This window comes from Mixophyes fleayi, chromosome 1 (assembly GCF_038048845.1).
Source record: "Mixophyes fleayi isolate aMixFle1 chromosome 1, aMixFle1.hap1, whole genome shotgun sequence".
In the NCBI taxonomy this organism is placed as follows: Eukaryota; Metazoa; Chordata; class Amphibia; order Anura; family Limnodynastidae; genus Mixophyes; species Mixophyes fleayi.
In genome coordinates, this window is record NC_134402.1 from 245,058,981 (window position 1) to 245,084,342 (window position 25,362).

Here is a 25,362-nt window from a genome sequence, read left to right on the forward strand (position 1 = left end):
CAAGCATATTTTTATATTTTCTCTTGCATCCTAGTGGTGGACACTGGAAACACTGGGGTATAGAGTGCGATAACAGGAGCTTGGGCACTTTCAAATTTGCCTCCATAAAATCAAGCTCATCCAGAAGACTGCTATAAACCTCCATATTTCTGGGAGCTAGTTTTTATGACTGCCTATGGCCAATTTTACTTTAATCTGCATCCTGCAGCCACGACTGGGGTTGTCAGTGGGAACTCCCTTGACTCGCATCCCCACACTAGGCATAATATGGTGTTGGGGGACCATTTTATTGCTGGGGAGGGGTTCTATCCCTATGGAGCGCCTCCTCTTTGGTAGGACTTCCTTCTTAGAGGTGCAAGCCCACCAAAAAATGGACAGGCCAGTAGCTCTGGGAGTATTGGGTCAGGTGGCTGTTTGTGACTGGAATTCGTTGTCTCTTTTGCTTTGAATTTCTTATCTGTTATGCAGTCAACTTTAAGCTCATCATTGTGCATTGCAGCTGTCCTCTCCCATCTCCCCTCATCTTTACAATTATAGGGGAGTATGTCCAGGGCCAAGCCTCCAAAGGGGACATTATTTATAGTATTTACCTTTTCCAGATGCAACTCTAGACTGTCTAGTGGCCAGTTGGGTGATGACACTTTAGGAGCAGTGTGAGGTGGAGGTCCAGCAGCCGCTTAAGCTGGCGGGGAGGGGGGGGGGGGGGCATACTTAAATGGTTGAACTTACCTGGGCAAGGTCTTTGGCCTAGTGCAATGCAGAGCTTTTACAACTGTCCACTTTCTCCCAGGGGTTGAGCGGAAACCTGCCCTCCTCAGCCAGCTCAGGGAGAGCTTGGGAACAGATCTCCCTTTTCGATAAAGCACAGCTAGGAGTATTTGGGCTCTGCAACGGAATCATTAGACAAGCCAACTTGAGCAGAAGGCATGAAGAGGTTGGTGAAGGGACTTATTCTCGCCTACTAATTACTCGGCTTCCTTAAAAAGGGTGATGGAATCTGCCTCTGCAGAAAAAAAACACGGAAGCCTCTCTCTCCTGCTGCTATTCAGTCTTGGGAGGTTTCAGACTTTAGGGAGTTCTTCCTAGAAAAAGATGAGTTGACCAAAGACTTTTATCCTGGGATTTTCTTTTGTCCTGACGAGTAATCCAACAGGAAACAATAACTTTTCAGAACAGCAGGGAAACTGGGATTTTAGTAAATTTGAGGTTTCACAGGTAGAAAAAACAGACTGTTTCTTTCCTCTCTTCCTCTCAGTTGGAAGACCTTTTATGCAAAGGGTTGATTGAGTCTGAATGTAGGTTTAGGTTTTCCGCAGGTTGCTTTTTATTGTCTCCATTACTAAGATACTTTGAGATATGAAGCTCTGCCTTAGGTAGATGCTCCCATAACTCGCCTGTCTAGGACCACCACCATTCCAATATGCTACCTTAAGGGATAGCAAGGATATAAAAATAGAGGCTACTCTTCAGTCTGTTTACATGGCAGGAGGGGCTTTCCTTCGACCCATCATAGCTCTGGCTTGGGTCATTCGGACAGTGTAGAGGTGGTCAGAACCATTGGCGGATAGTCTGCAATCTGGCAGACCCTGAGCAGATTTGCTCACTCTGGTGGAGCATAGCAAGGAGGCTTCTGAATATCTGGGAGAAGCCGCTACTGATGCTGGGCTCATTGGGGCATGGATTTCAGCCTCAGCACTCAGTGCCAACTTGCTTTGGGCTTGGGAGGGTAAAGATTTCCTCTCTCCCTGATCATACTCTCTGATCTAGGGGCCCTAGATTTCGCTCTTTCCACTCCTCGGGAAAGACTTGTAGTCAGAGCTCCAGATAACAAACCTCCACTCTTTGTGGAGATCATAAGAGAGGTAAGCAGGCTTAGGCAGCTTCCATTTCGAACTTTTGGATTCTGTGGAGTTAAAACTACTTACCTGGAATACTTCATGTTGGCTATCTCCACAGCTAGGAGAGTTTCAGACCTGGAGGCTATGTCTTAAGTGTCCTTTCCTTATTTTTCATGAAGACTGGACTGTCCTTTGGACTAAGCCTTCTTTTGTGATTCCCATATTCCATATGAATCCAGACATGTGATTCCTACTTTAGATCAGAGTAGGTCCCCAGATGAAGAGTGATCTCTTCACTTTCTGCACATGATCAGGCTTTAAGGACGTGTGAAGTGTGCAGTATAGTAGATCTCTAGGATGCCCATTGGTGAAGCTGGCCAGCCTTTAAGCAGATCATTGCTGGGTGGATTACTTTGGTAATTTGCCAGGCTTACATTGGGGTCAGGCAAGCCGTCTCCAAAAATTAGTTTGCACATTCCACCCACCAGGTTGGTGAATGCTTCCTGGGTGATGCGGCAAGGGGCCTTGGCTGTGCAGCTGTGTCGGGTGGCTATCTGGTCTTCAATACACATTTTCACTAAGTTCTGCCAATGCTACATTTTTGCTTCGAACGATGCTAGCTTTGGCCTAAATGTTTTCCAGAGTGCCCCATTTAGGATGAAAGAGAGAATAGAATTTTTGTTAAATCCTTTATCAGAGTCCAATAGGGAATACAGGATGCCCACCATTTACGCTTTTTTTGTTTTTTTTTTGTTTTTACTATTCTCCTTATTAAGGTTTACGTTCCGGTTGTTTTGTTGGAACCTTGTTCTCTCCACTGCCACTTGTTCTGTACTTCTGGTTCATTCTTTGGGGATTTGTTCTAAAAATACTGAAGTTCTCAGGGAACTTCCGAGATATAGAGATGTAGAAGCTTGGGTTTTTGGAGACAAAAGTACCCAAACTCTTGTCACCTTACTGTATGTCCCAGTATTTCCATAGTGCCCCATTGGGCTTGGAGAAAATGATTTAATGGAAGTACAAAATCTAATTATTGCCAATGTCACCAACCTGAAGGGAACCTTCTAAAATAGATTGGTAGGAATGAATTATAATAAAAAAAAAAAAAAAATTAAATTGTCACTGTTATGTAAGTACCTCTCATCATAATGGCATATCTTGGCTAAAAGTAGACCATTTAAAGTATATTTTTGTAGTATTGCAAAACTCGTTTTATAGATTTACCCACTTACTGTTGTTTGCTCCATAGCGTATGGATCTAGATCGGCGTAGAGAGGATGCTCGAAATCCTAATCGCAAGCCACGTTTGATGGAAGAGGATGATCTTCCTTCCTGGATCATCAAAGATGATGCTGAAGTTGAAAGACTCACTTGTGAAGAGGAAGAGGAGAAAATATTTGGCAGAGGATCACGCCACCGTAGGGATGTGGATTACAGCGATGCTCTTACAGACAAACAGTGGCTAAGAGTAAGTTTGTGTGTATGTCTTTTAATCTACATTGATTATACTGCAGTATGGAGTCTAGGCCTATCAGATCACTGTGGCTTACAAAAAGTATAGAGAATAGTTTTGGTAATGGATGTACTAATATATATTAATTGAATTTGACAGACATAGATGACCTTTTCCTATTTTACTGTATGCATTTTTTCAGCTGTACTATTTTTTTCTAGGTATTTCACTTTCAAAATAAATGCATAAAATTGTGAAGAGGAAATATACACAGTTTAGTACATTTACTGTACAGAAAAGGTACTAGAAAAAATACAGGATTTTATGTCCATCTCATGCTATGGACTACAGCACCTTTTTCATAACATTTATAACTACAGGTTCCTTTACATGAATAGACTATTCAGGAGGTTATGTGGTTGCCAAGGAGTGACCTGTGATATTAGCAATTGAGGACAGGACTGCATGTGATGGTGGCAGTGTTATAGTGGAGAGGGAAATGGAGGTGAACTGAAAGCCACAGACTGAGCATTAAATATAAGAAGGAGTAGGATCCCCAACAGCAAAAAGCAATGATGTGGACTACTGACGTAGAAGATTGTGGCCAAACATTTGCCTACAACTGTATGTTGTGCTTAGTATAAAAAAAACATGAACTTGTCCGTAAATGCAGGGCCTTGCTCTTCCAGAAGCAGGAAGAAGAGCTGTGTTTCTTCTCCATGAATATGCTGATTGCGCATTGTACACTAAAGAAAGTAGTGTAATCGGCATGCTCAAGCAGTGCTGTCCGTTCCTACTGGACATAACTGGCATTTTCATTTTGAATACATGTACATTAGAAATGTTGTACATATCGGAGGCCCCGTCTGATATTTGATGTTCTGTCTAGCAGTGAGTGCCTCTTACTCAGATGTTTAGTTGTGTGCCTTTTGGCCAGTGAGATGTGCCTTCTTTAATCACTGCATGGTGAACACAGGTTAAACAGATGTTAAAATGGGGCTCATTGCGAATTCTGTAAAATGGATCATTGGAGCTTGCTGTCATTTCTTGTTATGGGTTACTGATCACAAATGGAGCCAGTTTATACTGACCGTATGCTGAACACATCAGACTAAAGTCACATAATGTAATACATGTCTGAGTCTCAGAGTACGTCAAGTTGCAAGCTGAAAATGTTGCCCATTTTTGAAGTGTCTGCTGTAATTCAGTGGTGGGGTGTGCCTTAAGCAAACTGGCTTGTAATATTTTCGACATTGCTAAAAGCAATAGATTGTGTACAAATATTATTAAATTTGACTCTCGGTGTTTGTTGCGTGTTTGACAATTTTCAAAGAATGGGAGAGCAGCCCAGACAAATCTGTTAGACAAAATATTGGCTCGGGCGTTTAAAACAATTAAAGAGAAGGAGACGCCAATGAATAGCTTGATGCTAATTGTCATTTTGAAACACTCTTACTAATCACTTCAGTGCATTTTGCAAAAATGTGTATTATTTTAGCATGGTCTTAAAACACTGGAGTATAAATATATGAACAAATCTAGATTACAATTATTGTGTATTTTTAAGTTAAATGTCTTCTAAGTGAATCTGTTATAACCCATTTGATTTTTAAAATAAGTTATTTGAATTAAAATGTATATTCTGTATAAATTGCAATTTGTAATCGTATTTTCCCAAGTAAACTAATTTTCTCCATTAGCATAAGATATTTTGTAAAAACTAGTAATCACCCAAAATTATTTCTAAACAAAGGACCTGTATCATTTGATCAGTGATTCATGCAAAAAATCTTATACATACTTGCCCATTCTACAAGAACATCCGGGAGACTCCAGAATTTCGGATAGGTCTCCTGAACGAGCCGGGAATTCTCCTACACCCTGCCCACTTCCTAGTGGGCAGGATGAAACTCATTTTGCTCCGCCCCCACAGCAAAATGACACTTTTGTGTCTTGGGGCAGGGCCAAAATTATGCAAAACCCCACACCCCTCCAACCTCAGGCATCACCTCCCCTACGGGATCTAATGGAGGGAAGAGCAAAAAAGTTGGCAAGTATGATCTTGCGTATTCCAGTTGTCATATATGTTAAGAGTTGCCAATAACTTTCCCAGGAGCTTATCCAAACCGGAGATGATTGAGTATAGTTGTGCTACTAATTTCTATTAGCAAAATTGAAAAAAATAGTGAACAGCAGCTTTATTAATGCACAATAATATTTTTTTCAATATGGCCATTACTTAATATCTGAATATGAAAAAATAGATTAAACAGAGTTTAATGCTGTCAGACTACTAAAGCCAGTTATGTTGTGTGTCTTAAGGGTAAACTTACTAAAACTTCTAAAAATGAAAAGTGGAGCTATAGTCCATAGCAACCAATGAGATTCGAGTTATCATTTATCTAGAATATTCCGTTTTAGAAGTTTTAGTAAATATAGCCCTTGGTGGTTTTTTTAAAACTCTGTTTAATATATTCTTTGCTTTTCAGATACTAAAAAAAATTACCACAGTGAAATAATATTATTTTGCTGTAATAAAGCTGGCATTAGTGTTTTGTGATAATTGTCCTTTTAAAGCTGCATTACCAGCTATTACTAATATGCTCCTTCCCCTCATGGCTTGTGATTATTCCTCCCGCTCAGCTAGCCCCAGTTTTTGACTGGATTAGGAGAAGAACCGGCGTAGCCCCAGGAAAACCGCTGCATGAAGCAGCCCCTGGGACTATGGCTAGGGTAAGGAGAAGGTTAGTAAAATGTACCTAGTAGAGTGTAGTACAGCTTAAAATAGCAAATGTAGTATTGCTTCACAAAAGGACAAGACCACCATTAATATTCACACTTCGCTTAAATCCTTATCCTTATGTATTTCCTAGCTATTGGCGTTAGAAGTTTATTTGTGTAGAATATTATTATAAACCGATATTTCTGTTTCAATCTCACCAGATATTGAGGGCATTTCCACCCCCAGCATATGTAATCAATCAGATGGCATATTTTTGAGGTACCAATATCAAGTTCATTATTGCTAATCAAAAATATTATGTATCCATAATAAAAAATGTGGCATTTATTTTAAGGCGAATTCAAAGGTTTTAATAATTTACATCAAAATGACCTTTTGATTTGCCTTAGATTTGTCAATCATCTGCTGCCATTTACTGATATCATTATCACAACACGCAAAAACAACACAAAAACTAACTCCTTTGCCCAGTGCACTGGAACGCTCTCTTGAATCAAAATCCCTAGATCATAACGGTCATTTATTACATATGACTGCCATCCTTCATCATCATCATTTATTTATTCCGCAGCGCTGTACAGAGAACATGCTCACATCATTCCCTGCCCCATTGGAGCTTACAATCTAAATCCCCTAACACACACACACACACACACAGACTAGGGTGAATTTGATAGCAATTAAACTACTAGTATTGTGGGAGGAAACCGGAGCACCCGGAGGAAACCCACGCAAACACGGGGAGAATATGCAAATCCCACACATATAAGGCCATGGTGGGGAATTAAACTTATGACCTCAGTGTTGTGAGGCAGAAGTGCTAACCACTAAGCCACCGTGTGACTTGTGACTTGGAAGTGTTATTGTATAGGGTTACACACAATTCCAGAACTCAATCTTCCTCTCACCTATCGCACAGGTTACATATTTAGCTGAATTGCCCCCAAGTAGCTCTCACACAACCACACCCACTTAAATTTGCCACCACCTATTGAATGAGGCCTATAGGACCCCAATATACTGCCTCACACTGGCACACAATGAGCACTGCTTGTTACACACAGTTAGAAAAGCACACACCAGCAACCAAAGGGTTAACACTTATTCCCTCAAGGCTCTATGACACAAATGTACATGCAGGCACACACGCAGCTTGGTATACAGATTTATCCATTCAATTGTTAGACAAACACTCTTAGAGAATGTATCTAATAACAAAGTTTCTCTTCATTATTTACCAAGGTTGTCATAGACAACCATTTCAACTGGTGGGGAACATGATATATTGATGATGTCCTCTGCCACATTGTTTAAAACACTGAGCCATTAGCTATGTCATAGTATAAAGTAAGGAAAGGGACAGAACTACAATTTTGGAATCTACTAATGTCTATGTATGAATTGAAGAAGAACCATCTGTAGGTCAACATGTGCTAAAACCTGTTCCACAGAAACCTCACCCAAATGCCAGCTACTTATTGCACATAGACCCCCCTGACCCATACAAGTTAACAGTCCTCTTGAATCTTCCTGCGCTTTCACATTGCTCTCTTAATTATAAGAGGTCAAAAAATACAGCGGTCAGCTCTGTTGTCAGCAGTTAGCGACCGGTGTGCAGATACTTTGGATGCACGTACAGGGGGCACTGAACCTTAGAGGATGCATTGAAAATTTGGCTGAAGCAAAATTATTTTAAAGAAATGGAAGAATTTTGTCAAACGTTTACAGGACTCTGTATATCCTTACTCCTTATTGTCATTTTTTTATTCAACAAATGACAGTGTCTTCTAATAACACAGCCATATACAGGGGAGGGCTGGCAAATTTTTGCCCGGGCGCGGGCAAGACTCGACTCGGCAGCCTATTGGGAACATTTTAAAGGAAAAAAATTGCAGGTGACCCAGCCCAAGTAGGGGACCAGCCAAGGGGGCAGGTGCCCCCCTGACCCCCAGCTCATCCTGCCCCAGGCCATGTAGTATATTTTTAAACTCTGTTAATTACAATATGGTTAACAAAACTGATTTAAACATACGTTTACCTGATACAGGTGAAAACACCTGTATAGCATTTTGTATGGCTACTATGCTGGTTAGGAGTCTGTGGTGATGTTAATTTTCACTATTACACTCACAAATTCAATCATCCATAGCAGATATGTTATCATGGGATGGAGGTATTCAGTTATGTACCTATACATTTTAAATGTTACCCTCTTAGATGTTGACCTGTTTGGTAGTTTGTCATTGTCCAGGTCAGAATGGATGTTTCAGTGATAAGACTATGACAGATATCTTATGCTGGCTGCCAGAACACTAGAATGCCATGATGCTAAACATCATGGAGGAGATTAACACTATTGATTGTAGTGCTGTGTAAGTGATGTACAATGTGATCACCTCTACCTTTTATGTAACAAACATATCAATGATTAGAAAAGTTGCATACATTGTCCATATCATTGTAAAATTAATATAATAATTTAGCTAAATCTTAATTCTTTTCTGTATTTGCATGAGGACATCATGTTAATTGCCTGCAAAGCAGGCAGATCATTGGAGATATTGGACTTCTAACACCTAAAGATTATATCTATTATGGCTTTCAAACTTACAAGACTATGGGCAGGTAAAGGAAGCTTTGATTTGCGCAATCACACTAGATGATTAATGTCTAGCACATTAATTTTTTTTCATAGATGTCTTATACCTTCAGTAAGAAGAAAAATCTGTATTGCAAGGTTGCTCTTGCTCTTTATGCAGAGGTTAATATGCATGAGTAGACAAGCAGACTGCATTCCATATTTGGTTCAGCTCTCGGGCTGTTATGGGTTAAGCTTTTTTTCCTTTCAGTCCTTGTGCCTCCCTTTCCATTCACCTCACTAAACTGAGAAGCCGATCAGCAGGAGAGGCGTCACCGTGCGGAATAAGGTCTCACTGCAGCACGTCACCAATCAGAAATGTGGGATTTGTCTTTGTGATTTATAATTACCGTGCTGAAGATTTGGACGGGCATTCTCTGTTGTCTTTTTGTTTTGTTTCATGGCACCCTTAATCACTGAAAGTCTAGCCTTGTATAGTAAGTTGTTTTTTGGAGTCCAGTTGTCTGTATTGTATACATAAATTATCTTTAAAAGCATTGTATTATGCAGCGAGGCTGCAGCCGTTTCCATTTTTTCTGATTCTTTAGCGTACAAAGAAAGCTTGCATTTTACTTTAAAGGGACAATATTGTACAACCAGTTAAGTGTCTATTGCACATCCTTAGAGTAATTGATGACAATTACATTTTCTATGGCCCGGTCTGATTTATTTGCAAGATTTTATTTTTTTTAGGCAAGATTGGATACTGAACTAGGTGTATGTGACTGCCTATTACACACCTGGCATTCCTGTTAAATGCTACAAACGCCCCCAAAAAAGAAACAAAAATGCTTACGTGACTAGGTTCTGTTTTTCATATAACTATATTCCTAGCAGAAGTTCTCAGATATATTTAAGCGTTAGTGCGAAAATGGTATATCATTATATATATTATACTTGTATTTTATACACACTTTACATTTCCAAAGATGTATTTAATACAACGGCAACTTTTCTAGCTGAGAACAATTATGTACATTGCGTGTGTACTTCTTTATATGTGCAAAGGTTACGGGAAAAAAATAGATTTTATTGAACAATGTAGAATATGCAAAGTATAACACAATGTCATTTTGCTTGCCACATACATCTTTTAATAGATCTAAATATTTTCCTTGGTTTTTATTTTAAATTGACTTGTCTGGTTTGCTCTCCAGTCCCGTATTTATTTCATCATAAAATTAATAGTCAAAAGGGATGATTGCCCTCAATGATAATCTCATTCTTGTGTCTGGAATAATAAGGGCAAATATGATAAGTAGTTGTCAATATTAAAGCAGGACTGTTGGAAGAAGGCTTTAGGCCCTGTGGTCGGTAGAATGAAACAGCAGATTTGAGTATCACAATCTCCCTCGTATTACATTTTCCGTAAAATAAAATTACTTGTATATGAAAACATAGCCTTTCCCCTGCTCCCTCTTTTTTTTTTTTTTTTTTTCCTGATCAGCTGATGAAGAGACTAGCAGCTCGCTGCTTTGCTGGCTTGTTAATTTTGTCCCCACTAACAGTGATTTCCGATAGCCGGCCTGCTGATAGTGGTAAGGTAAATATCCTTTTTTATTGTCGTCTCGAAGATTCAGTACAACTTATATAACAGGCATGTGTAGGTGTGTTGCACGTCAAAAGCTGGTGTTCATCGTGTTTCTCTGTTCATCTGAGTGCTTAAGGAAAGCGATAGCATTAACTGTTGACTGTCTTGTATGCTGCATTTTAGATGGGAATTTAAAGCTGTCAGACATACATGGATGGCATGCTAGATATTCTGTATCATAATTGTTTGCTAGCTGAAGTATGAAGGGTAATGCTGTTTTAGCCACATATAAATGATAGGCTTTTTTATCGGATTCATTTTCTTTTTTTGCTGTAACTCGTCAGATTTTTGTGCGTCCTTTATGGTTATTGTGTCTGAACGCTACAAGCATGATGGAAATTGGCTTTTGATTATTACGGCCTAGTCTGGAGCTGTCCCTCAGGATTTTCTGCTCATGTTTGTTCTGTGGGTTTAGACATTGTAAGGATCCGTAGGAAACGGATCTGTGAATCCCTTTGGTTTATTCACATGCCAGGTTGAACATTTTTTTTTTTCTTTTCTTTTTTTTTTTTTTCTTTTCTGCTCAGGAATTTTTTATTTTTCTCTATTTTTGTGTCCAATAATTTACAAAGGGATTTGTAAAGGAAATATATATATTGGGCGTGAACTGTGTTTATTCTTTATTCTTTATGCTTGATTCTTGATTGTTCTACTCCCATGATTGTAAATATTGGCTATGTTTGGTACTGTGGAAAATTGAAGGTAATTGCCATTTGATTAGATTTCTTTTCAGCTGCTGTCAAAGACTGATAAACATTTGAATGCAGACAACAATATTTAGATACACAACAAGGCTGTATCTAAATACTGCTATTACAGATGTACTAGTACTTCAGAATTTCTTTTTTTAAACAAAATGATTTTCCTATTGGTTACTGTGTTTTATTATATTCAATAAAATATTCAAAGCAAACTTTTATTTAGAATGACAATTTGAGCTAATTTGGAAATATGTCTAAAATGTAAGTAATGTAAATTATGTGTTTTTGAATTCGGTTATAATTTTCACAAATATCTGTACTTCATTGAGCTAGTTTTGTTTCTATTTGTATAAATATGATACCATATCGCTAGGATATATAATATATAGAATTGTTGCGTACCAGGTGACAAGCCACATTGACTCTGGTATTTGAAGTCCAAGGTTTTGAAAGTTTGTGGCAGGCACATTACTAATCATTCTTTTTTTTTTTATTTATTTAATTGACCCACAGACCATATATTTGTTTTGCTTTTTTTAACTAAATAGTAGGTTGATTGTCTTTGTTATGAATGGTAGCAAGGCTTCCATGTTGTGTGTATAAAACAGGTAGTACATATACTGTATTTCCCTATATCTGACCAGATTGGAAATTTGAATTTCCTAATATTGCATGGAAACACAGGGTTTATAATAGGTTGTTAATAGTGATATGTGACACTAGAAGCAGATATTTTTCTGTGACATCCCATTAACAATCTCTTAAAAATGACCTCTTGATGCATTCGTTTAGTGAATGTAGATCATTAATCCATGCTTTAGCTTGTTGAGTGCAGTAGTATCTTTCAGTGCCCATGAAGAATATTGACCAGTCAGACTTCACGTATTCATTATTTTCTCAAACTGATATTTACTGATATTTTTTTTAACCTGTATCTCAATAGAAATTCACAGAAAAAGTGAGATTAGTTTTCATGTAACTTTTGCTGCTCATGACAATTAAGCATATAATGACTTGTATGGACTTGACTAATTTCATTTAATTAGAGGAGAGCCTGTGTTATTTATTTGTTTTCTTATTCAAATATGGTTATACACTGGACATCGTCTTTCTCTTATTGACATCAGTGCTGCACTTTTTCAAGCCTTTTGTCTCTGTCTGATAAGATTTACTGCAGTCCTTTCAGAAACTCCCAGGCTGTGATGCCTGAAAAACTCACGTTTCTAGTTGTAGGTCTCCCACCTTTCTAGTAGTTGCCAAGGGTTGTCCAGAGGTCCTCTTTCCCTGTGGGCAATTCAACATTTAAAAATTCAATGTGAATAGATGACATTGGAATTATATATTTGAACTGAAAAGTACAGATAAAATGTTTTATTGTGAGTTTTGCAGCTGCAGTGGCATGCATTCTATTGTGGGAACATAGTGCACATTTTTAATAAGGAAAGTATTTCTGCCTCTAGGCTATCGAGGACGGAAATTTGGAGGAAATGGAAGAGGAAGTACGGCTGAAGAAGCGCAAGCGACGAAGAAACGTGGACAAAGATTCTGTAAAAGATGATGGGGAAAAGAGAGAAAAAAAGAGAAGGGGGCGACCTCCAGCTGAAAAATTGTCTCCAAACCCACCAAAGTTGACCAAGCAGATGAATGCTATAGTTGATACTGTAATAAACTATAAAGACAGGTAAGTTTTTATTTTCTCATTTTGTCTTTGTTAATTTCAAATCAACTTTGGGTGCTTATTATTGTTACTACGTACAGTAGCTACTGTTTGTTACACATTGGTGAACATATGTATGCTTTGTTCTTTCCATCTGTATACTTCTGAATGCAGATAAAACCAGCAGCTAGGTTTATCTGAACTTTTAAATGGGTTTTCATAAAATGGACAGAGTAGCTGGTCAGAGTAGCTGTTCAGTGCTAGACCTTTTTCTGGGAAAACCGAGAGCACTGAGAGTTTGAGGTTGAGTTGGGGGAGAGGAGACAAGTGAGAAGACTTCTGCTGGGACGGAGGTTGTCCAATGAATGCAGCACTGGATTACACAGAAGATGTGGCCATTCAGTCAGGTGCTTCAATAACTACACATATCCTGTCCTAATAGTCTGAATTCACGGACAGTTAGTGCTAAAATCAAAATCCCTGACCTGCTCTTATGTAATGGAAAGGATTATTTTTCGTTGACAAGAATTAACAGTTGAACTAAACATTGCTCAGACATAGATATATTATTGTTTTAGTGACCAAAATTCCGCCACTAAATTTGTTTCCCTCTCGCACTCAGAATTTGTTCAGTACACAGTCTATTTAATATAAATGCTCATGCATGTTTGGTTGCAGCTTATCCATACCTCTCGGCATGCAAGTCCCTGTCAGCGGGACAAGAGGCATGACCATGTCGCTATGGGGGTGTGGCCAGACCCCCAAAGGGCTGTTTCGTGCGATTTTATCGCGTGATCTCCATTCCTCCAACATTCCTACATTTAGAACCCTGAAATCGGGACAGTTGGGCGGTATGGCTTATCCTGTAATAAAGTTCCCATAAAAGAGCAACATAAGCAAAATGACATTCACCAGCTAGGCACCTAAGCAATGCTGCAAATTACATTTAACGACATTTCTGAAAAGATTGTGTCATTTTTGCAGTAATGGTCAAATATGTGTTTATACAATGTAACCTACATAAAATACAATACAATGTGCAATATAAATATTGAGCAGTCACAAAGAAACCACACCAGTATAGAGTGATACAAAAACTGCTGGGCAAAAGTTATAGACCACTTTATTCTAAGCTACATCATATGAAGGTTGTTTCAGAGAAAAAAATTAGATCAATTAAAAAATGAGAACTCATCCGGTGTATGCAATAATTGCCATAAAGTAGAGAAGTCAATTCCCCCACGATGAGCCGCCATCATAGTGATGTCCGGCTCGCTCATTTCTGGATGCTGCAGTGCCCGAAGATCACATCTGTTTCTACACACCTCAATGGGGTGCCAAGAAAGGTCTGTGATGTTACATCAACACGGAGTGCCTTCATGACCATTCCAGATGCACGTCACCAGGAATTGAATTACCCTGAATGAATTGATGATGATGCACTTTGTTGAATATTAAATCAGGTATACTGTTATTCTAAAAGAATTCATATGAAATATATATGACTTTCAATTTGTTAAATAGTTATAAAAACCCCATAATTTTAGCAGATTCTTAAACATTAGTACGGTTGTCACATCATTTGTAGACCTTCATAGCTCACAAGTTCCAACAATTACAATTTGGCCAAGCATAATCTTCCACATCACTCTGTAACTGGTTAAAAGTCTAGCACAGGCCTAGACAAAATTACAATCCACAGCCAATTGTCAAGAGAGCCGCAGGTTGTTCAGACCTGTTATAGCAGATAACGCCATATTAATAAAGGTGGAAATTGTAATAAACTCAAACCATATAAAAAAAACTTGATTGGTAAATCCAGACGGCTCTTTAAATACAGGATCCTTTAACATTATAATTAGATGTCAGGAAAATAAAAACATTGAAGTCCATATTTTATCTAGAACATGGCTTATTCAACAGCCCTGGAAGTGTTTGCAGCTTGTATAGATCATGGTATTTTTGGCAAAATTTTCTGCTGAAACATTCAGAGGCAGACACCATGGTAACATTATAAATATAGCGCAGCGCACAGCACAAGAAAAGCAAAACCAGGAAGAATGTAATTAAAAAAAATATTACGCTGCTGCTCTGTGTGATATTTCTCTCTCTTTGTGGGCTTTGCAAACGTCATTAACTCAGGGATTCCAACTTTCAAATGACTTTAGTTTCTTGACCTCCTAGAACTTTTACTAAATGCACTGCATCCTCTCTCTAGTCTGTACATTTTACCCATACATTTATATAATCAGTCAGACTTTATTTACCTGGAACATGGCACATTTGTGCACAACCATGGCTAAACATTTCTGCCTGATGATACAAATAGTAAACTGTTCAAGGGGCACATAAATAAGATTTCTGAAAGAGAAAATCCCTTTTTAAACTTGAGTCAGAATAAATATTGCTATGGCTTACAGAGTAATTTTTCCTGTTTTTATAACTGTCACCACATTAGCTAATGGCCCATCTATTTTACCCATTTAGCTTATTTTATTCTATGCTTTGTACAAATTTCTGTTTTGTAGTAAGTATGTTTGTTTAAATTCTTTTATTAGATCATATCAGATATGTGTAAATTTTATTATTCAGTCTGGTCTTTTTTCTGTCAATATACCATGATTGCAAAAGCCCTTAGCCATGGGATGCCCTGTAGCCAGAGACAGTAGTTGATGGTCAAAAGAATGTGAGATTTTGGTATTATTTACATTTTGACCTAAAATATCATTGTTAGCCATAGCATATACAGTAATGGCAACTATTATTGTAATAATTAACCCCTGCCTCTTAGTTACAGGACCACGGATGTCCGTAGGTCACCCCTCTCAGCATCCATAACGGTCCATTTTTCAGGGTTTGAAATCCTGGAGAAGTTTACTTGAATTTATTGCTTAGTGCATTGCTTTCATAACGGCAACTGTCCACTAAAATTATTTATATAGTAATTGTCTGGGTGGGAGACTTCTGCTGTCACCTGTATATGACTCACAGAGTTTGCTGGTCTACTTAAGACTCCAAGCTACACCTCCTGGACCCCATGCAGAGGGACTAGGATGGGCTTGAAAAGAATGCAGCACCTCATAGGATAGTTTGGCTGTTCAATGATTTCCACTATACATACCTTTTTTAGTTCTTTAGAAAGAAGTGCTTGTTTTTAAAGGAATAGCAGGAAAAGGGTCTACCACAGTAAAATTAAGCCAGCAGAAAAGAATTGAGGAGAGTAGGTAAATGTCCCTGAGTGGACACAAAATTAAACATTCTGCCCATTTTCTCGTATTGCAAAGTAGCAAAGAAGTGTCACAATAACATTAGAGTGAACACAAGCTCTGTAGACCTTAGATTTGGTGTGCTATTTAAGAGGCCATAGAGAAATGTTTTAATTGCTAGAAATAAAATTGAATTGCAGTAAAGGGTATAAAAATAAAAAAATGTGATGGCATAACATAAACCATTTACTCTGTTATTCACTGGACCTAATTTCCAAAGTGCAAAACAGCTTAAGGGCAGTGCAGTAACTTAGTTTTTCGTATGTGTGCTCTAGATTTCCAGTAAAGCACATTTCTGTGTGGAGCAAGCCGGATTTGCAGAGGAGCAGATGTTTGCACCAGCTGATGACAGTAGTTGGGTTGAGTGAGGCGTTCCCTGCTAAATACTGAATATAAAAGTGCTCCTCAATTTGCGAAGCAGTGCAAAAAATCAGAATTAATTTTATGTAACAAGATTTTTGCAGTGAGGTGGATGGAGAAAGCACATTATTAGAGTCCTTGCACTCCATAAAGGCACTTGATTTTTGTGTAGCTGTGAACTGGCAGAGATCTTTTCTGGTTTGGTCTACTCTACTTTTAATGGGACACATTTTGCACCTTTTGATTGCACTTTGGCAGAGAAGAACCTTTTGCCCAATGTGAAACAAAGCTTCAAACACACAAAAGTTCCACGTTATAAAGTCAGAATGATTAATGATTGATTTAAGCTAGACCAAGCAGTATTTTAGAAAAAAAAAAACCAGAACACCATTTATTATGAGTTGTAAATGAAGTGCAGTATGTCTTTGAATGAGGTCTGCAACCTTTTGTATTTTAAAGTCCACCAGACTGCTATTTAACCTCCGTCACAGCAATGTTGGGACCCAAGACTTCCTTCTGGCCCACAAAATGTTTACTGATACTGTGTTTTTTGTGCAGCACGTCATATTTTTGGTGATGTGGCAGTCAGATTATTCCTGACAGAATTTTCAACAGGCAGCAGTCACTTCTATTGGTAAGCTGTGTCATACAAGCATCGTATTTCATGAACAGAGGCACGTAGCTAGACTGGCTGGACCGCAACAATGTCACCCTAGGAACTGGTTAAGTCTCTGCAAGTGCCAAATGGAATTTGAGTGGCAATGTAGTATTGTCCAATGTGATCAATAAAAAAAATGATAAATACAGGAAATCGTGAATTTTGGAGGATGCCAATATGGGGTTCTACTGTGTGCAAATATAGAGAGAGATATAGAGAGATATCGAGACGGAGAGAGATATCGAGAGGGAGAGGGAGAGAGATAGAGATATATGAGCAGCCTGAATTATTTGTGGCATGGATTCAACAAACTGCCTGACAGATTTCTTCGAAATTCTGGTCCATGTTGACGTGATAGCCTCAGATTTGTCAGCTGCACATTCATGCTGCCAATCTCACGTTCCTCACATCTCAGAGGTTCACTATTGGATTCCGATTTGGTGATTGTTGTGGTCATTGGAGTACACTGAACTCATTGTCATGTTTGTGGGACCAGCTTGGGATGACATGTGCTTTGTGACATGGCGCATTCTCCTGCTAGAAGTAGACATTAGAACAGTGTTCCCAAAGCCAGTCCTCAGGTTACCCCTAACAGGGTTTTCCAGGTCACAAGGGAAATAATTATACCACCTGTCTATCTGTTACAATGTGTCAGTCAGTAATGAGTACACCTGTGCTCCAAGAAAGAGATATGGAAAACATGCACTCTTAGCGGTACCTGAGGACTGGGTTTGGGAAAAACTGCATTCGAAGATGAATAGGCTGTGGCCGTAAAGGGATGCACATGGTCAGCAACAATACTTTTGTGTTTGGGATTTAAACAATGCTTAATTGGTATTAAGGGGCCTAATGTATGCCAATAAATCATTCCCCACACCATTACACCACCACAAGCCTGCACAGTTGACACAAGACAAGATGGATCCATGTGTTCATGTTGTTTAAGCCAAACTGTGGCCCCAGTTCTTCAACTGTCCAGTTTTGGTGAGCAAGTGCCTACTGTAGCCCGAGTTTCCTGTTCTTAACTGACAGGATTGGAACCCTGTTTGGTCTTCTGCTGCTGTAGCCATCCGCTTCAAGGTTCATCGTGTTGCATACTCATTTAAGTTACTGGAGCTTTTCTGTCAACTTGAACCAGTCTGGCCATTCTTCTCTAACCTCTCTCATTAAAAAGGTATTTTCATACACATTACTGCTGTTCACTGGATGTCTTTTTGTTTTTCACACCATTCTCTGTAAACTTTAGAGACTCTGTGCCTGATTCATTAAGGAAAGGAAAGAAAGAAAAAAAAAGGAGTAACTTTGCACCTTGGCAAAACCATGCTGCATTGGAGGGGGAGTTCAATTTAAAATGTGGGGACAGATTTATAGTTTGTGTACGGCATGTCCTAGATCAACTTTAAATTTCAGAGTAAAAATAAAGTTGTCAAGTATTTGTGTTCTATATGAAAAAACAGCCAGTATTTTCCTTATGTGTAAAATAATAAACTAATTTGCACCCCTTGCATTGCAATATGGTTTTGTTAAGCAAATTTAATCTTGTTCTTGCTTTGCGCTCCTTAATGAATCGGGTCCTTTGTGTGAAAATCCCAGGACATCAGCAGTTTCTGAGATACTCAAACCAACCTGTCTGATCCCAATAATCCTTCCACGATTGAAGTCACTTAGATAACATGTCTTTCCTATTCTGGTGCGTTGTTTGGTCTGATCAACAGCTGAACTTCTTGACTATATCATCATGGTATATATACACCTGCTTCATGTTTTTGTACATAATTTGTTTGTATTATGATCCTCTCAATGTATAACACTGTGTAATATGTTGTTACTCTATCAATATACAAGTTATAATAATAATAATGGAGCAGGAGAGACTAGACTTCCATCTACTGGTGGTCATGTAAACTGACAACACATGAAAACAAACTTTATATAGGTAGATTGATACATTTGCGAAAGAGTGTAGCAAAAAAACTCTTTGGGGCATTTTCAATTAGGATTCGCACCTGCGATTCCTCATGGGTTCCGGTACCGCAACAAGCACAGGAAATAGATTGAACGGTGGAAGCACAGGTAATTTGTTGAACACTGATTCTAAAGCTTGCTAAATAGAATTCTCTGACATATCTTTGTGGGCTCTTTAGGCATAGACAGGGGATTACTTATTTTAAGCTAGTTTATCTTTTTCATATTGCATCACTTACCTTTGTTAACAACTCATTAAGAGTCTTATTTACAGTTAGTAAATATAGGTGAAGGCTGAAGAATTACACCTAGGTAAACCATGATGTGATGTAAGGAATATACATTTAGTGTATGTTTTTTTTTTGCATGCATGGAAAATACTGTCTGCTTTTGCAAGTAGCACACACACTGGGCAGCTTTATTTTCTACAATTTAGAGTTGAGCTCAGATAACTGTATACCTGTCCGCACATCTTAAATTTGGCCCCCACCCTGCAAACCAACATGGTGCTAAATTGAAAATAGTAGCTGAATTTATTCTTAGCTCTAAACAAGACCCTAAGTGACCTGCTTCCTTCTTCAACTATTTTATTCTAGATCTAGTTCTGTAGTTAGGTTGCACTGTTCCTGTCACAATGACAAATGAAGAAAAACTACCATTATATTCAACATTTAAAACTTGGAGTCTAGCACAGTTTCTGTAACTGTAAAATACTGTGGCAGCCTAATTTTTATATACAGTAGTATATAATTAATCTAAGATATTATTCATTTATTTATATAGAGCTGACCTATTACACAGCCTTGCACAAATGAGCTTACAATCTAATTGTACTGAAAACTATTTTTCTGTGAAGAAGGTCTTGGGAAAAATTGCATAGCAATATAAGAAAGCAGTGCAATCTTTTACAGTACACCCATAGCAACTAAACTATAGACACAAATATGTTAAGTGAATTTAGCATTCGACAATTGCTGCACAGGTATTGTTCATCTATCATCCTCATATTTAAATATAGTCCAGTGCTTTACATGTAATTCTATGACAAAGGCCACATTTCTGATTTAACTACATGTTCGAAGACCTATTGTTATTCAAAATATGTCAGCAGTTAGTTTGGAGCTTTCAAGGAAGCTGGGCTACAAAAAAGCTTGGAAGTCTGTATCTGGCCTACAGAACACCAATTGAACAACCAATAATATGGGCCAGGCTATTTTGATTTTGTTTTAATTTTTAAATATGTTTTATTAAGAACATAGAAACCTGGATATAGTGTGGGAAAGCACAGTAGGTAGTTTGGCAAACGGCTTTGAAACCTAGGGGCGCTTGTGATACCACTTACATGGTTTCCTATATGGTTGAGGGCACATTAATACAGGGTCTAAATATGGTACACAAATAGCTAATAAGTCTTCAAAATATCATGGACCACATTCACAAATGATTTACATTTGTCTTAATTTATTATCTAATTATCAAAAAAATGTAAATATGCTGCACAATTCTTTTGTGAGTTTGGATATAGTAACTCCAGATGTAACGTGAAAACCTTCTAGCAATAATGATATTAAGTTGGTAATAATCCTAGAATGAAATACATGAAGTTTATATCTAAAGACTAATCATCTACTTAACTCCATTTTCACAAATGTTTGGCGTTAAATCTGTTGGTAACGTTAGCCACTCACATTTTGAATGTTTGTATTTATAAGGTTAGGCCATTTATATGAAAACTAATGCTATTACCACATTTTTGAAGTCCCAGTTTTGTCAATTTAGCCATATCATTATTATTATTGTAGATTTGTAAGGTGCAACAGTGCTCCGCAGTGCCGTACAGTTGTGAAAACGGGGATTTCTAGAAAGTTGGTAACATGCATTTTGCTTGCTGTAGGCGGTTTATCATTGTATCTGTAAGCTCCATCTATGTAGTTTTGCCATATGTTATAGTGCAGTCAATCCAAGCAGAAACATTTTCTCAGAAAGCTATTCCTGAGTAGACAAAAATGTGTTCCTTATGTAATGATGATAATTCATATTTGTAATATGTGATAAAGATTGGATACTACTTTATTCATCATGGTCAGCTAGCATCTAGCATACATATGTGGACATACATTTTACTTGTGGTGAGAACTTTGTAAAATTTTAGATGTACCTAATGTGGATATGAAGGCTGGTTTTGAAAATATAAATACAGAATACAGAGCTGAACTCCTCTATACACGTGTTCTGTTACTGGTTGTTCTGCTTTGTGAACTCTCTGGAATTATGAGTGAATATAAAAGTGAACCATAACACAGAAACTTTAGCTATACGTTTTACTGTTGTTTTAACATTGAACTACAACCTACATTCACAAAAAATGAGCTTCTTAGTCTGTACCCAGTGTCGCAGCAATAGGGTTTCTGGGATCTGTCTCGGGACCCCTGGGGCTACCTGTGGCAGGAGTGTAGTGGAAACTGGGAGGCCGAATCTATGAGCCTTGCTCATAGAGCTTGCTCTAATCCCGTATACTGGAAGTTAGGAGGAGCAATGCTGGCCTGGACTCCGTACTGAAATAAATGCCTGGAATCTGGAGCTGATGGACTGGAACCTGTACAAAGGAACAGGGGGGATCTGAACCCACGACCAGAGACTCAGTACCTCCAAGAACTCAGAGACTCAGGCAAATATAGTACCACAACTGGGACTGGGAAGACTCAGAACTCAGGCAGAGGATATACATGGGTGGTAACCTCCTGAACAGACTAAGCTTGGAACTGGCCCTGGACAACTCAGAACCTGGATTAGGCCTGGAACTGGAAGTCTGTACCACGAGACACAGAAATGGCTCGAGAAGGTGGATGACTCAGAACAACCTACTACCCCATATAGCCAGTAGGAGAGACAGTAATAGATTGATGAGAGGAGGATCCACACAGAAGATAACAGCTGGAATCTGTACACTGATAAAATGAAGGTGAATCTACACGAGGAATAAATAACCAAAGTATTTATTTCAACAGGCAGAATGAAGCTAAATTCACACAAGGGGTAATGGTTTGCATCTCATATAACAGCATACACAATGAAGCTGAACTCGCTTAGAGACTTAATGGTAGAAATTCATAGAACAGCAAATAGGGTGAAGCTGAAATCACACAAAGGATGATGGTTGAGATCTGTATAAAGCAGACAGGATTGAAGCAGCAACCAACAGTAACAAAGGGCGTCTGAAACCAGGAACTAGGAAAGTGTTGCAATTTGCTAAATGTAGGAGGAGACTCTTATAGTCTGCAGAGGAAGCCAATTGGTGTATGAGATCGGGGGGTAAATGTATCAATATGCGGGTTCTTCAACACCCGCGTGTTCAGCCTCTTCCGCGATTAAATTTCAAGCGGCGCTGCATTGTAAAGGGTTAACTTCCCTTTACAATGCAGCGCCGCTTGAAATTTAATCGCGGAAGAGGCTGAACACGCGGGTGTTGAAGAACCCACATATTGATACATTTACCCCCAGGTGTTCAGACTCGGCAGAATGTTTAGGAAATGTCTCACCAAAGATGGCAGCCTCCAGTACTGCAGACAGAAGTCACGCTTGTCACCGGATAGAATGCTGCATTCGACCAGGAGGGAGATGTACGGTGATTGGTACTGCCGAGTGGTGTAAACAGGACTAAGACTCTGATTTGTGACTCGCAGAGCTATTAAAACAGTGTATTACTGAACATGTAGCGATACATTTCAGTTATTGACAGCTTCTCATGTACTGACTTATCAATAATCTGTGTTTAAGACACCATAATTATATTACAGACCACAATCTTCTATGCCACTTATCGTTTTGTTGCATGTATATCATATCACTGAGTGCACCATTAATCTGTTTTTGGTTTCACACCACGTTAAACTGAATTGTGGTTAGTAGTCTGACCACTTTTCATTTTATTTATTTATTTTTTTGCCCCAAAAACATATGATGGCCACCAATGTGCTTATGTAGAGTTGGACGTATTTGCAGTTCGACTGTACACAGGAAAAGACAAAGTCATGTTCAGTTGGATGCATGTAGGAGTATATGCATTTGTACATCACTAGCATTGACAACAGGTGTGCTTCAGGAGTAACAAATGTATATTCTTAGACCCCCTCAAGAGTATAGAGAAAGCGGAAGAGATGAGGCATTACCCCCTTTTTATACAACATAATAATGTAATATAATGACGTGTTATATGCACAAGAGAGAATAGTGTCTAGACAGTTAATAAATATGAAAGTTGCAATGCAATGTTCCCCAGTTAAGGGAACTCACAGAAAAGTGACCTTAAGTTTATTTAACAATATGATCTGAAAGCCTATTAAATAAATCTTGAGAACAACAAAAATATAGCTACATATTAAGCTGAAGTTACAATTCATCACAAAGACAACATTGTTATATGTGCACTACATAGGGCTGTATTGAGAGCAGATTTATGTATATAATGAGTAAGTGCATTTCCTTAACCTTTATCTGGAAAAATAAAATTTTCTGAAACCTAAAAATGAATGTAATACAATATAAATTCAGTTTATAAAATGTGTTTCTATATGACCCCATACCATTGTAAAATATAGCAAAATGTTTTCTGAAGGTAAATTGAATTAATACCAGGTCACTAGAGATGCTCAGGCTGAGTTCTCCGAGAACCAAGCCCACCCAAACTTCCATATCCGAGTACAAAACTGAGCTGGCTCAATACTTTCTCGCGCCCTTGGAATTGAAAACAAGGCAAAACGTCATTGTTACTTTGTCGGATCTCGCGAGTTTTGGATTCTATAAGTACCACCTTCCACGGCGATCCAGCACCATTTCACAGAGAGACACAGAAGGGGTAGCACGGTTCTTGGCAGTCTCTAGTGCAGTTGGGCAGTGTCCTAGCTATAAAAGAAAGAGGAGGGGTAGAAGTGTTCTCTAAAGTCTCCAGTGACCTTCTACTAAGTTATAGCTCACACAGAAACATTTCTCCATTGCTAATTGTCATTGCTGAAATAGAAATAATAGTGCTGGCTGTCTTGTTCTAACCCTGCAATCACATTTTACTGTGTTATCAAAATGGATTTACAGTAGTACACAGAAGACTAGGAGCAACAAGCAGCTGCTGGCACCAGTCATGATAGTAATCCCTCTACGTCATCTGCTAAAGCCAATGTTAAAGTGCATAGTGTTTTTAAGTCAAGGAAAAAAAAATGTAAAAAAAACACCTTTTACCTTGGTAAAGAAAAAAAAAAACTAATTACAAAGTAATCTGCAGAAAAAAATAAAATTGGCAACATGCCATTCTACACACGCAGTGGCAAGGAAAGAACAAGGCCTTCGCCTTTCTCTATGAGTGCTAGCTCTGCAACTGTTACTGAGGCATCTTCTTGTAAGCTCAGTCGTGACCAAGCAAGACCATGTCATTCTGACTCCAAAAGTGGTGTCCAAATTCTTTTACGTGTAAAAGCCGAGCTGGAAGAAAGCAGTAAACCATTAGAGGAAAATGTATGTTCAGATTCTGAAATGACACAAATCCCTGAGGAGAAGCTATCCACGAGTGCTATGTGTAAGCCTGACCTTTCTGATAGTGTACCCATAAAGAACGCCCCTTTCAGCATGTCTGTAGATTTACAAATGAGCAGCCCAAGTGTAGCCGGTGATACACAAATTGAGGATGCCACTTTGGAATAGCAACAAGATGAGGGGGATATTTGTGTAGCTGACGAGGGCGCAAATGAGGATGATGTTGTTTCTGTAAGTCCTGCACAAGTGGAAGCAGTTCTTGCACGTGATAAGAAGGCGGCCATTGTCATGCCTGGGCATAAGACCAAAAGATCCACCTCTTATGTGTGGAATTATTTCTACCCAAATCCTGACAACAGTTGTCTAGTCATTTGTAGCGTTTGTAAAGCCACAGTGGGTAGAGGTAGGGACTTTATCCATCTAGGAACCTCATCCATGTTACGCCATTTGAAGCGAGTTCATGGCAAGCTGTTGGGAAAATCGGAAACTTATGCTAAAAATATAACAGCAAGCAGTCCAGCATCAGCTAGGTCCCTACTCTCAGCTAGAACCTGACACCTGCAATCTACACCCACAACACGTTCCTCATCAATTTCCTCCTTAGCGATCAGAGTTAGTCATGCATCCAGGTTGCTAAGGCTAGATGACTCCTCCACTATCCTGGATTCCTCAGAAGAATTCTTGAGCTTTGGTCCCGCTGCTGCTGCTGCTGCTGGGGGTTGGATCTTCATCCCAGAAGCAGACAAAGAAGAAGACTACTAGTAATTTACAACAATTAACTTTTAAACAATCATTTGCAAGAAGAAGAAGCACTTATGAAAGCTGTCACGCAGTCGCAAAGTGGATCACAGACGCCATGGCGACTATGCTAGTATTGGATCTGTGTCCAATATCCACTATTAATGCAGCTCATTTGAGACAGTTACTTGAGGTGTTGTGTCCCTGTTACCAAATTCCATCATGACACCA

The 25,362-nt window shown here is 38.7% G+C and overlaps 1 protein-coding gene across 13 annotated transcripts in view; it reads left to right on the forward strand.

Annotated features, from left to right (window-relative positions):
• SMARCA2 (SWI/SNF related BAF chromatin remodeling complex subunit ATPase 2) overlaps window positions 1-25,362 on the forward strand; it is a 165,276-nt gene that overhangs the window by 118,736 nt on the left and 21,178 nt on the right. For 11 of the 13 annotated variants that reach the window (XM_075208824.1, XM_075208873.1, XM_075208845.1 and 8 more), the window contains 2 exons: window positions 3,088-3,306; window positions 12,425-12,645. In XM_075208824.1, the coding sequence (XP_075064925.1) occupies window positions 3,088-3,306; window positions 12,425-12,645 (440 nt within the window). Of the gene's footprint in view, window positions 1-3,087; window positions 3,307-10,107; window positions 10,216-12,424; window positions 12,646-25,362 lie in introns of those variants that run through there. The other 2 variants (XM_075208927.1, XM_075208910.1) reach the window with 2 other exon arrangements.